This window comes from Neltuma alba, unplaced genomic scaffold, assembly GCF_004799145.2.
Source record: "Neltuma alba isolate B1F8T4 unplaced genomic scaffold, ASM479914v2 tig00006031_pilon, whole genome shotgun sequence".
NCBI classification, from domain to species: Eukaryota; Viridiplantae; Streptophyta; class Magnoliopsida; order Fabales; family Fabaceae; genus Neltuma; species Neltuma alba.
The window spans coordinates 18789-33031 of NW_021634326.1; the positions used below are offsets into that span (position 1 = coordinate 18789).

At 34.4% G+C, this 14243-nt stretch overlaps 1 protein-coding gene and 2 non-coding genes across 3 annotated transcripts; 1 reads left to right on the forward strand and 2 right to left on the reverse strand.

The window, feature by feature from the left end:
- Nucleotides 1-5198: 5198 nt before the first annotated feature.
- LOC114749405 (small nucleolar RNA snoR127) lies at nt 5199-5362 on the reverse strand. The gene has a single exon (XR_003740554.1). It is a non-coding gene; the product is annotated as a small nucleolar RNA snoR127 (small nucleolar RNA).
- A 334-nt stretch (nt 5363-5696) lies between these two features.
- Nucleotides 5697-5768, forward strand: TRNAE-UUC (transfer RNA glutamic acid (anticodon UUC)). The gene has a single exon. It is a non-coding gene; the product is annotated as a tRNA-Glu (tRNA).
- Nucleotides 5769-6220: 452 nt separating this feature from the next.
- Nucleotides 6221-10989, reverse strand: LOC114749402 (F-actin-capping protein subunit alpha-like). Its single transcript, XM_028937906.1, is given in 11 exon segments — nt 6221-6794; nt 7402-7437; nt 7521-7595; nt 8495-8572; nt 8650-8728; nt 8866-9027; nt 9309-9373; nt 9964-10053; nt 10499-10630; nt 10736-10767; nt 10770-10989. Coding segments are annotated over 11 exon segments (930 nt in total). The 5' UTR covers nt 10843-10989; the 3' UTR covers nt 6221-6686.
- Nucleotides 10990-14243: the final 3254 nt, after the last annotated feature.

Here is a 14243-nt window from a genome sequence, read left to right on the forward strand (position 1 = left end):
CCCCTCCCGTGCCACTCTTGCCGTGCGTAGGAAGCGCGTGAATAAAAGCCATCAGATTCATCTTATGGTGTAGAGGAGAAGATTGGTAGAATCCGTTGCTACTGGTTGATGTTGAGGGTGTTTTTTCTGCCGTGGGTTCTAGCCAAAAACAAAAAAAACGCTCTAAACCATTTGTTATAACAGTATTAAAAATTACAATACAAAACTTAGTTGATTGGTTTGAATAAATTAAAAAATTATTTAAATTAGTTTGACAAACTCAATTATTTTTATATATTTTGATATCTTTTATATGGATTTTGTTAACTTAATTAGTCCCTTTTGACCTTAATTGATTGTTAATGGATTTAATATGTTTTATTTTGAATTATTATTTTATAGGGGTAAAATTATCATATTTTGATTTAATTGTGATTAATTGATTTTTGAGGACAATTAATACTACCTTATCCTTAAATTTTGTTTGCAGATTCTTGGAAGATTAAAAAAAAATTAAATTAAAAAGAAAAATAATAATAATAAGGTGGGGGCAAAACGCAACGTTTTGTCCTAACCTAATATCCATCTTCTTCAATTAGGCGGAAGAGGACCCGGAAGGAAAGAACACGAGCGAAAAAGCGGAAAAACAGAAACTGGAGGCGCGGCTGGAGGAAACAGAGCAAGACGCACGGACAGCGGCACCAGGGGAGAAACAGAGTGAGGTCCAGAGCTCGACGGGGAAGAAGCGAAATCATCCATCCATCATCATCACCTCTCCCACCTCCATTCAAGACCATCATCATAGTTGACTTCTTCCTGAAGACGGAACGAGCTGTGGGCGGCGGAAAAAGAGACAAAACATAGCAGGACGCGAAGCGGAACACGAGCTCGTGACGGCGAGAAGCAGGAGCTGGGCGACGAGCCAGTGAGCGACGACGCCTTCACCTTCTTCTTCTCCTTGCCAGCGCACAGAACGAGTGAGACAGCAAAATCAGTCCGTCCTTCTTCCCATGGAAGCTTGCAATAAAGAATTGTTGGTGGCAGCGAATTTGATGGCAAACCGTGGCTAAGTCATGATTGTCCAATTCAACAATAATGACAGGAGCTTGGATTTTTAAAAGGGAGTTTTAGTTGCTATAATTTCCTATTCAATAATTGTTTAACAATTCTTAGGTTTTAGGATAGTTTTTCTGATTATTGGGATAATTATATTATTTAACCTGATTATATTTGGGGATTATTTTAACTGGATTATTGTTTAGCATTTGACATTGGCTGTTTATAGCTTTGATTTCAATTATAATGTTGTGGTCATGACATTTATATTAATTTTGGAGTTAATATATTGTGATTTTCTAAAGTGACTTAGAATCTTGGATCATATTGTCTCTTGTTAGTTTTAATTCTATTTATTTTTATTTAAGAGTTTAATTAAGTATTGGTTTTTAGTATCTTTAATTTCATTTTACTATTCTGGTTGCAGTTAGTAATTTAAATTTTTAGGAAAATATTTTGAGGCAATTTGAGGTGGCTCGGTTGTTGGACTAAAAGCTTAATTATAATTCTTAATTCATTGTTTTAACTCCCACATCTTTTAGAGTGATGATTGCCTGAATTGTTGATTTGGATGATTGATTTTTATCAGTGTTATTTGTGTGTCTCATTTTCATTTCTTTAATTTTCATTCATTTTAATCATTTTTACATAAAAACAAAAAAAAATTATTTTAATTTCAATTTAATTCAAGGCATTTAATTAGCAATTTTTCAAAATCAAAAAATCCTTTTTTATAGTTTAGGTTATTAGCATTTATTTACTAGGGTTTAATTTTATTTTCGGCTCCTCAAAGTGAATACGACCCGGATTGTGTACTATATTACATTAATTTGGTTAATTTTTGGAGTAACCCCAAAGCGACAATTAAGGGAAGTTAACTTTATAATTATTTATAATAAATAAATATATTTTTTTTTAAAATATCCTTATTACTCAAGTATATTGGTTAGAACTATTATTATTACAAAGAGTTCCTTGAGAAAAAATGAATAAATATGGGAGACAATATGGATTGAGATTTTGTATTTATGACTAAAATAAAAATCAAACAAAATCTTATATTAAGAATCGAAAGTAATATTAAAATTATAAGTGTACTAATCTATGAGCAATACTTAGATCAAATTTCTTATATTCATTATATTAGGCTTTCTAATTACATATAACTATATATCCTATTTTTAAAATATTAACGTTTAATAACATTTAATTACAAATTCACATGAAATTAAAAAAAAAAGACTCATAATCATATGTGATTGAAAATTTGACACAATCAACATAAATATCTTGATCATGGTTTCTGCATTTAATCTATTATCAAATTTGACCATTTTGATTGAATGAGATTTGAGTGAACTACAGTCCGATTACAAGCGATTATACAAAAATAATAATAATAATTACCAATAAATTTTAATAACAAGTAAATTGCTGTTATTTATTATTCTCAAACTTATTATTAGAAGCTGTAACACCTCACATAATTATATCAATATACGCCATAAAATATTTAATTTAAAAGTCCATACATACTTTTAATACTGCAATTAAGTCAAAATTTCAAAACATTTCTAACATAACTTAACAACATAAACTATTAGTCTTATAGTCATGGCAAATAAAAATATAACATAGCATGTGTTTGAGGAGCACAAAAGCCTTCACGGCTCACTCCATTGGTGCCTTCCCTTGATTCCTACTAGATCCTTCGCCTGAAAATTGTTAATATAGGGGATGAGCTCAAACGTCTCAGTAACTACTGAAATTCTAACCTATACAAGCAAATCACATATGATAAACCAAAGATCTGTTTATATGTGTGTATATAAATATATTAAAAATCACGGATTTGAGACATTCAATTCAATTTCATTTTTTTCAACAATATACCAATATCCTTTTTCTAATATATCCAAAAATAATGCAATATGTTGCCTCCCTTATATCACCGTCCACCCTTATACCGCTGACTGGAGCCATAGGCTAACACATAGTCCGATAGGAACTAATCCATTTTACTGAATTATTCCAAGCTCACCGATACTAGAGATATATCCGGCCAAAGATATAGAGCTCAAGCTCGGACTATGGCTCCCCTCCTTTGTGAATAGGGAGGTGTCACATGTCCCACAGCTCCAATGAATTCCCGGCCAAAGGAAAACATGGAAGAAGGGGCCCTGACAAGTGCCATCCACTGTGCACCGAGTGATGGCATACCACGTGGTAATTTCATATCCATGCAATCTCCTTCTATCCTTAGCCCAACAATGCATGTCAGATGCCAATAATGTTACATCATAAATACGTCCTCAAATATTTTAAAGATAAGATAGCAATAAAACTTATATACCATTTAATAACAACTCATGACAATTCCTCAGCCATCAATATATTTAAACATTGATCATAATTAATAGCAATAAATCTTGACAAAATCAAATAACATATCAAAACATTTATTTGAAATCATAATACTACTTTTCAGTATGATATAAAAATTAGTAAATCCACAATATAATCATACACAATTCACATGTACAAGAAAGAATTTTCAGTTACCTGATACTCTTTAGCTTACAAAAATTCACACAAAGATTACTCCAAAATTCTCAAGTCTACAAAATTGCACATAAATATTTATTAATATAAACTCAGAATTACTCCAGAACTACTCTAAAATTCTAAGACTACCCGCAAAATTTCATAAACATATTAACTCTCCCAAATCTAGGCATTTATAATAGAATTATTTTGAAAAATAATTTACATATAAGGCTATTTAAATTTAACAAAAGTATATATATATATATATTTAATTATAAACAAACTATAGCTTTATTTAATTTTACAAAATTCTCAATTTATAATTTTTCAAGCCTTCAAAAATTATTTCAACAATATATCTTTAACTTATTCAATATTTAAACCGATTAAAACCTCAATAATATATTAAATAACTCAAATAAATTATTTAACTCAAATTTAATCGGTAAAAACATATTACAAGTCTAAATAACAAATTTTTCAACTAAAATCTTAGTTTAAAATTCTCAAAGTAATCATTCAACAAAATAAACCGATTAAAATTCCTTAATAATGGATCTTTAAATTTCTACGGTCATATATTGTCAAAACTCCATATTTACTCTATACTCAAACGGTAAAATTTTCTCTAAACATGATAATAATACTAATAATATAAAGCTATAAATATATAGGAAATATTCATAAAGAAAATATGATAACAAGAAGTAGTTTTGTGTACCTAAATGATCTCCAAAACCGTCAGGTACTCTGCAACTCGACTCTCTCTCTCTTTTTTCTCTATGCTTCTCTCTCTCTTCTCTCTTCTTTTGCTCTCTTCCTCTTCCGTCTGCTCCCTCCACTTGAGAATCATCTGGGGTGAATGTATTTAATAGCCCCAGGTTCAATTTTTTCCACTGCCTACGCCTTATCCTATTTATCTTGCAGTCGTCCCTCCCCTTCTTTTTCCTTCTTCGTTAATTAACCCCCCCCCCAAATTTCAACTCACCGTGGAAGGGGGGTTGTTTTTTTTTTTTTTACTCATAAAGTATTATTTTAATAAGATTATAATAAAATATTATATCTTTTTTTTTTTTTTTGCACGTTACAGAAGCTACTTTTTTTTTTTTTTGACCGGAGTTACAGAAGCTACTTTGCTATCATTAGATTGTTGTCATCAAGATCTCTTTATTAATTGTATTTCCTATTTATCTGTCATTTCCTTTCAGATTCCATTACACCAAAACAAGAAGGCACAAAAATTTCACCTCCACTGTTATCAAAAGAAAAATCACTTCCATATCCGCAATTCTACTGTAATGCATGTTCTGCTACTTCGCAGATGCATTCCCCGGCGAAGATGAAGATAATGAAAACAGGTCATGTGACGAGTTTCCTAAAGGAAAATATGTTCCAATATCCTCCACTTTTAACCCTTAAAAATCGTCAGTCAAAGAAAGGTCCGGCATAGTTGGTAGTGGCACATACATGTGGTCGGGGCTAAAATGTTGTGTGTTTTACAAAAAAGTTACCAAATACCAGACGTTCCAAAGATGAATCAGAACTTGGCAAAAACAAAGCCTTAAAAAATACTCCCCCACCAACCTAGCTTCCTCTCTTTAAGAAAAAGGAACTGCTCTGGTCAGTAAACAACCAATCTCTTCGTTTATCATCAGAAAACTGCACTTCAACACAGAGCACATCAACCAATGCTTGCACTCTTGAAGTGCCATATGGCTTTAAAAGATAATGCTTTGTGGAGCACATGAATGTCTGATTTGGCTAAGCTGCATCATTCCAGAGACAGGGAAGAAAGGAAGGGATAACGAACACACTATATTCGCAGACGGAAAGCGGATTACGGAGAACGCAGACCAGAAGCAAAATACAGGCGGAGGATCATGTGATGCAATGCAAATCCCTAAATCTTTTACTGATTGATATGAATTTGATTTCCAATTATCAAGCAAGATGGAGGAGTAACCAAAGTAAGGACAGGGCGATCAAAGGCATACTAAAAGGCGGATTTGTCAAATCGCGCTGCGTGAGAAAAAAGAACCCTAGCCATCGATTAAATACAAGGTATCAGAGAATTATATAAGAAAGTGATAAAAATGAAGGCCTTCCATCAAGCATCCGTTGTCGTCCAGCGGTTAGGATATCTGGCTTTCACCCAGGAGACCCGGGTTCGATTCCCGGCAACGGAAAATAGACTTTTGTAGTAGTCCGTCGTTTTAATTAATTAATTAATTAATTCCGAATGAGCAAGGCCGCTCTCTGATCCTAGTCTACTTTTGTGCCGATTCACCCGAAATTTGGTTATTCTGTGAAGTTCTAATTAGCTTATCCATAATTATGATGCAATAATCACTACACATAGCATAATATTTCATTTAATGATTATTTAACGTTATTTTTAATTATTAATATATCCGGATAATTTCATTTCTGTACAAGTATTTAGTAAATTTGTAATTCTAATTCACGAAATTGGGCAAAAATAGTGAAATACTATCTGATACTTAACATTTAATCACTGTGAAATAATCCTGCAAAAATGGTTTTAAAATATCGTCATAATGTAAGCTGCCAAAGAAGGCTCTTCATCATAACTACTTACTAATAGAAATATAACACACGGTCATAAACGCATAAGAGATGAATGGAAAGTCAAATAACTATGCCATAGTAAAGGTATGTCTGCGTTTCGTCGAATTGCTAACTATATCCCCTCTATCTCATATAGGTTTACATAAAATGTCAGAGAGAGAAAGAGAGAGAGAATTTAAATGGATCATTCCTTCTCTCCCAAATATTGCGAATGCGGGGGCCAGATTCCAACAGTGGAGATACGTCCGTGCAACCAAATTCTTCTCTTTCTATGACAACGTAGCCGGTTTCATGCAGTCCGCCAACTAATTTCTTAAGACCGTAAATTCTTAGTGCTATACAGAATTACAGAATTGTATTTAAAAGAATTACAGTACAATGCCCCTATCCCAGGCAGAGAGTCTCAAAACACAGAGGAGGATGATTCATGCAGCACACGAATGAAAACAGGAAATCAGCCCCTGGGATAGCTATCTTGCTCCTGTCACACAAGTTTCTGTCTTTTGGGTGCATGTTCACTTTCCAATGCCAAGCTCTTTTGTGATGTCTCTTGTCAGGCTGAACTGCAGGGTGTTGTGCCACGGAAATAGCGTACGAGTGACTGGGAGCTTCCTCCGAAGATCCTGCAATAGTCATTCCCGAGCTTTAAATAAATCTCAACACGGGTAAATCAACAGATTTATAGACAAGCAAAGCAGGAAATATGCCTTGCCCTTTTTCAAACCACATCAGTCTCTTCTATAAAAGACCAAGGCGTGTAATAAACTAGTTCAGTAAATTATCCAAGCGAAAAAAGTAAAAACATATTGTCAGATTGAGCAATTTGAAGCATATATGCCCCCCCCCCAGCAATTTCAAGTGTGAATGTGGCGTCATTTAACATCCGTTTAAAGGGTATAATTGACAAAGATAAAGAGGGCAGGGGCAAATCCACCCATGCGATCCAGTAAGAACTAAGAACGCGGGTTCACAAACCCTGCATAAATGTGCTATTCCTAAGTTCAGTTCAAATTTCACAAATGACCAGGAGCTCCCCCCCCCGGGGGGGTGATCATCAGAGCACTGTGCGGCTGACACTAATAGAGAGATGCATGACGCGAATTAGATAACTTTAACAGGAGTCAAAGTATCATAAAGCAATTCCATAGACACTCCATCTAAAACTTGGAGGGAAGATTTTTTTCCCCCAAAAAAAAAAAACAGAAAGATCCTTTATAATATAAAGAGTACCTTAAAAGTGGAATCGGGCAAGTTTAAATACGACGCCTGTAAAGCAACAACCGCAAACCATTAGTATATCATACATATTTAATTTAAAAAACCATGCCACAAGATGGAAAATTCAGAACCTCGAGAGAAGCCAGGTACTCTGTTTCATGGTGACTAATAATGCTTGATATGGCAAGAGCACAATCTTCCGGGGCCTGAATATAGAACCAAATATCGAGCACAGAAGTGCCAATCAAATGATTATGCAAGAAGAAAAAAAATCACATGCAGGAATACGGCTCATCCATGACAAATAAATCCCAGTTGAAGTACCTGAGACGTCAACAATTAGCCAAGGAAAGTAATGAAAGTAATTTAGCAACAGGGACAATTAAGTTAAATGCCCGTGGAAAACAAGTATCTGTGAGGATTACTTAACAACCATCATCATGTCATTCGCTACACAACTTTCCAGTGAATATTTGAAGCTCATTTTTTCCATATGTATATTAGGTTTAATGTATATCCTGTCACAGAAATCAAATTATTAATGAGATACTTGATAAGAAGTTCTCTTTAGTCTTTACAGGATAATTTTGAGATTGCACTCGATGCTTTTTATCAAAGAAGCAAGGAAACTGACAGCAGAAAGGCAGAGCTAATCAGTGATAACATGGAAATGAAAGTTGTAAGAAACTATGTGCAAAGAAATGCATGCCAAATGACGCGAAATTAGGAAACTATTTATGTTTCAGTAATTTATTTTTCTGACTTCATTTTATTTCCTATTAGGCTTTCTTAGGTTGTTTCCTATTTTATGCTTTATTTTACTAGAAATATAAGTTACGGTTTATTTATATTTTTAGGTTTAAGTTATTATTTTAATTATTGTGTTTAGAGATCTACAAATGGCCCTAAAGTTATTATCGACCTTTTGATAAATAACTACTGAGACTAAATATTGCTGCCAGTTGTCTACCCGTGTCTCTCTGTCCGCCCCTCCGTTGTCTTCTCACTCTTTCTTTTTTCTTTTGTTTTACATTAACTAATTTATCCCCTTATATCTACACCTGAGAGAAAATGAAAGGTGAAAAATATGCTGATTTGTAGTAACCTGAAAAAGCGTTGAATCTTTGCACTCATGTTTTGCATCTAACTGCACATTTCCTTCTTCAAAATAATGGGCACCCACCTGAAAACACGTCAATATAATTATGTTGTTTGTATCATCCATTCAAATTTATTCATCAAAAAGATATCCCATATTACCTGCATTTTTCCCTGTACTTCAACTATCTGTAGATAATCTTTGAACAGAATATTCCATACTGAACGCCAACTACCATTGCTAAAAAGGGCCAAAAAGAGAGATGAAATAATAAAAATAAACTTGACGTCAGCAGATGCATCAAAATCTAGTTGTTTAAATGGTACGGTTGAAATGGAAGGAAAGCACAGGAGTTTCATTTGACTAATTGCACACACCAGAAATTCTGGGGACTATGCTTAGCAGCAGAGATCACCACAACAAGCTCAAAATCAGAACCTGGGCCCTCTACATCTTTTCCATTTACACAGTAGACAGAGCAGACCCCTTTCGGATAAGCTTCACCCACATATTTAAGAATTTCAGCATCCAGGGCACATCTGCAATAAAGACATACTTTGTCATGTAAAGACTTGCAGAAAAAATTTCATTGGTCATTATACTGTACTAGACGATATTTCACACTTTCAAGCAGGTAAAAGACAGAACAAAAATTTACTGAAATGACACAAAAATAACAAGGTTGTTCAAAAATATACAAATCAGTCAGAGTATACTGTCCAGTGATATTGTATCAAATCCTTTAAAGCTGGCTTTAGTTGAGGAAATTATAAAAGCAGACAAAATTTCAAGCATAAAATTAAAAGAGTGCAGGGCATACCGGAATTCTTCAACGTATGAAGATGGAAGTTCTGCATCAGTTGCAGGTCTCACCTCTGTACAAACCTGAACATTTTAGCACATTATAATAACACAACAGGTGACAGAGTTATACAAATTAGAACACGCAGTTGGGAAAGGAAATGGACCAAAGTAGAACTGCAAATCTACTCCAGTATATAAGTAGAATAGAATAGAACAGGATTGATTGAGCTATAAATAACCTAGTTGCAGTACCACTTTTTCATAATTTGAAACATCCCCCAAACTTCAAATGCAATTTCAAGAAAATGTAAATTATTGGCAGAAATGTTACAATAAGCAGACAGTAGAGTACATTTGACTCATTGTACTGAAGATAATAGATGAAGCAACAGATCAAAATTAAGCTGTGATATAGTTTCCGTCACCTTTCTTAGATTGCAAATTAAAACAAAATGAATGAAAGGAAAAAGTAGTGATTATGAGCAGCAGCAGCAGCATTATATTTTTAGTTTGTTTTCACCATTCCTCAAGGGGGGAAAGAGGGAAAAATCAGTAGAACCATAGCATATTCCAATCTTTCATCGGACTATAATGTGTTTGGTAAACTCAATATTAACGATTTCAATGCCCCTTACTTCTTTTTTTTTTTGGGGGGGGGGGGGGTGTCTTACTTGTTTAACATGGTCGACTATGGCAACTTGAGTAGTCCTCGGATCAAGATAGGCATTCTCTTCAAGCTCACCAAACGTAGTAACTAGCACCTGCATGCGCATGATAAATTAGGGAGCCAGGAGAAATTTAAAAAAAAAAATAATTAATGCAGCCGGATGCACATAATCCAGTAAATTTGGGGTATTTGTACTCTTTCCAGATATCACAAGGATTTTCAGAAAATAATCCTGAAGATGTACGCAAAACGATTCGGCAAATAATCGGTTAACCCCATGCACGGCATTATGATTACCATTCTCTATGTGAAGTAATGATATGATCCAGTTTTTCATTCAAAAAAAAAAAATCTGTTAACGGAGGGGGCAAAGAAATAAAAAATACAGCGCCCTACCAGCCTAAATTATCATATCCAAAATCCAAATTCGATCTAATGATTTTTTCCCTAAAAAGAAACAGCGACGTTTTGAATAAAAAACATATAAAACCCTAAGAAAATGACGATGCTCGTGTTTGGAGAATTTCATCGATACATACGTCTCCGCTCCGATCCGGCATTTCAAGGGAAATCATGTGAGATTTATTGTACAAGGAAAATGCCTCTAATGCGGCCTCATGGTACACATCATCGTCGTTCAGAATCGATTTCACATCTGCAGGGACAATTTTCTAATCCGTATAAATTTAAAGCGGAAGTAAATGCGAATTATAAATTCTAGATATCGAACTACACAGATAAACCAGATGCATGAAAAGCTAATAGAGCAATCACACTTTGGCCACGTACTGGATTTCTCCGGAGGGGAGTTGAGGAGGAACCATTTGGCAATTTCGATCTTCTGCTTGTCGCTTAGCTCTGCTTCTTCTTCTTCTTCTGCCATATCTCTGCGACTCCGGCGACAAGATTCCGATATGCAAGTTCAGTGTGGGGACAGCGAAGGAAATGAGCAACCACCAAGGCCGCGCGGGGATCGAGATGCTTGCTGGAAAACCAGGACCATCCACTGGGTAGGGTCCTGAATCCGAACGGACAAGATACGCACAGTTGCTCAGGTGGACCCAGCGGATAATAATATTCTGCTTCGTCGTGTAGCGTGATCTGCAAGGGCCCGTTCGGTAAGGGGCGGAAATGGAAGGCAAGGGAAAATTTTCGGCCGCGGACGCTTTGAGATGGAATACCTAAAATACCCATGTAAATTACTCCTCCTGTCCTTATATAAGACCCATTTAACTAATTTGATTAATTAAGAGTTAGGTAAGTTAGTTAATTATAGAAAAGTGACACATTTTCCTAAAACACCATAATCATCTTTCTTAATACCCCACCTCCCTCTCTTCTACTTGATTATGGTTAAAAGAATATCCATAGGGGTAATTTAGAGAAAATTAATAAATATGAGAAATGGTCTTATATTTAGAACCAAACCAACTTAAGAATTGGGTCCTATATTAAGAACCGGAGGAGTATTAAGTATATTTATATGTTAATTATCATTACTAATGAAAGAGATTATTTTATTTTTTTTTAGATAATAAAATATGATAAAAAAATTTAAATTATCAGTGTTATCAAAATAAATAACAGTACATTTAAATTTCTCCGCCTTCATGTGCAAGTTTTTTCACTTATAACTATAAATTTTCCTCATGTAATACACAAACTTGAATATTTGATTAGATTTTAAATTCTAATAAATTATATTATCTAAATGAAATTTAGAAATTCCAGATTTAGAGAAATATATGAAATTTTAAATTTATTTATTTCTCCATCTGAGTCCTCATTAACATACTATTTAATTATGATGCTCTCAAATTGATTTGATCTATTCAAATATCAATCAAGATATTATTCAAATTCAAAATTAATTATTATTTTTTTATTGAGCCTCCAATTAAAATCTCATTTCATAATGATACTTCTCATTTAATTTAATATACCTAAATTTCAATCAGAATATTATTTAAATCTCGTTAATTAAAAATATTCAAATTCTAAAATATTATACCTGACTTGTTTTTAAATTAATCGAGCATAATAAATTTTCAAGAATATAACTAGTTGATAGTTAATTTCTTTTGCCAATACATTTTTCTTTCAATTTTTCCGAGAACTGAAAAAAGGATCGAAGATGATAAATGAAATATTTAGATGAGAATGAAACTACAATTTTAAAAGTGATTTTATGAAATTTATATATGTAAACAAATGCTTTTGGCACCTTCTAAACACCCCGGAAATCCGCCATTAACAAAACTTTTATCAACCGTTTCGCCAAAAAAAAAAAAGATTAAATTCGTGGAGAGCAGTGGAGTCACGAGTAAGGAAGGGATGGAGATAGGATAAAATGCGTGGATTGGTTTTAATCGAAATTCAACACGGAGCAGCGAAGCAAATCGTTCTGGTGTTGAGGCATTTTTGACATTTTACAAATTTTTCCAACGGAAGCTCACCATCTCCGTGGAAATAGGTGGGACAGAAGCCTCCCTTGCATGATGAAAATGCTTCCCAACAAATTTCTCTTCAACCTACTACCCTTGTCGTGCCAAGAGAATCAGCAGATTCCATATACCAAACGGGACCTCAAGGACCTTGCGTCACTTCATAATTTTGGTCGACAATCACGGGGACTTTTGTCTGTTGTCTTCAGTCTTCACCGCTAAAACGCTTTGATTGGGAGGAATCTAACGGCGAGTATAAGCCCAGATCTAGCATTGGCCCAAAAAAGTTTTTACTTTTTAATCGGGCACTTGGAGGATTTCATGTAACAGCACTAGTTTTAAGTTTAAAATGAGTTAAACATACTCTGAATTAAAAAATATATATATTAAAATATATGATATCTCTAATTCAAATCGATCCCGATAAAACTATAATTCAAAATTCACTGATTCAATACCAAAAATGCATTACAAATTTGCAATTCATAGGTGCAGATCATCAAAACCACACACATCACCAGATTCCGCTCCGCGCGCATTCGCAAGACTGCGTTTGATTACACCGTTGGCTGCCTCAAATCCTACAACGCCCGAGCGAGCTTGATGTCCGACAGTTTCTCCATCGCGGCTTGTCAAGCGGTCCGAGCAAGTCACTCTTGTAAAACCAAATCAGGGTAAGATTAACTTGTGTTTAATATAATAACTAATTTATATTTTTATTTAATTTTAAATATAACATTTTACTTTACTTTATCTTTTATATTTATCTAATTTTTTTTCTAAAATAATCCTATAGTTAAAAATCTCATCAAATAATAATTATAATTAATTAATACACATAATTAGCATAAAAATTTAACTAATTTTGTTAATCTATTTAGTTAATTAGTTCTTATATTAAAAACTAAAAGTAGTATTATTCCAGTAAGACCAAAGAATAATAAATACAACTCCATAAAGTCACGAGGGAAAAAGAAGGTCGAGCCATCCAACCATTTATTTGAAAAGATAGCTATCAACTAATTAAACGATTCACTCTCGTGTCAATTATCAGGGCCGAGGAAGGAGGAAATATTCAAACGTCCAATAGCTGCTGCTCGGCAAAACCCCTTAACCCCAATTCTAGACTAAACTGATCTGTCACATCTAACTGATTGATCAAATAGGACGTCATCAGTCCCAAACCACAATAGGTCACAGGTGCTGGCTTTCGCAGAGGGGACACATGGAACGATCCCACAGCACAAGATTGGTATTTAGGTGAGAGATCATTCGTAATTACATTGTGTTTACCCTATCCCTACTCCTCTTTCTTTTTTTTTTTAATTAATTTAATCAAGAAACCCACACACAGGGGCACAAGCAGAGACCATCTTTAGCAATAATTCCAATGGCGCCAGACGTTTGCTTCCAAAAATTGCTTCCATGCCCTTAACGGGGTTATATCTGTACAGCTGGCAGAACTCCTGGTTCCACGATTCATAAACAAGCCTCTCGCAGCAAAGGACATCAGCTCCATCCGATCCATATAACCACGCACCCTGTATGAGAAGCCCGTTCTCGAATTGTGTTTATCATGAGAGTACTGAAGTTTTGTAACACTTTCATTTGGGAGAGCAAGAGTTTCTTGTCTCTGCTTGGAATCCTCATGTACTGACATCGAGCTTCCCATTCCAAATAATTCCCAATCAACCTGCTGAAAAATCCCAGATGCTCGCTCCGCGGTATGGTAGAGCTGGTTTTTAACAGCATTTCTTGTTCAATAGCCAGATTGGTGACTTGGACTTTCAATTCATGTAAACGGTTGCCAATCCTTGTTGCTACTGCATCATATAGTGTT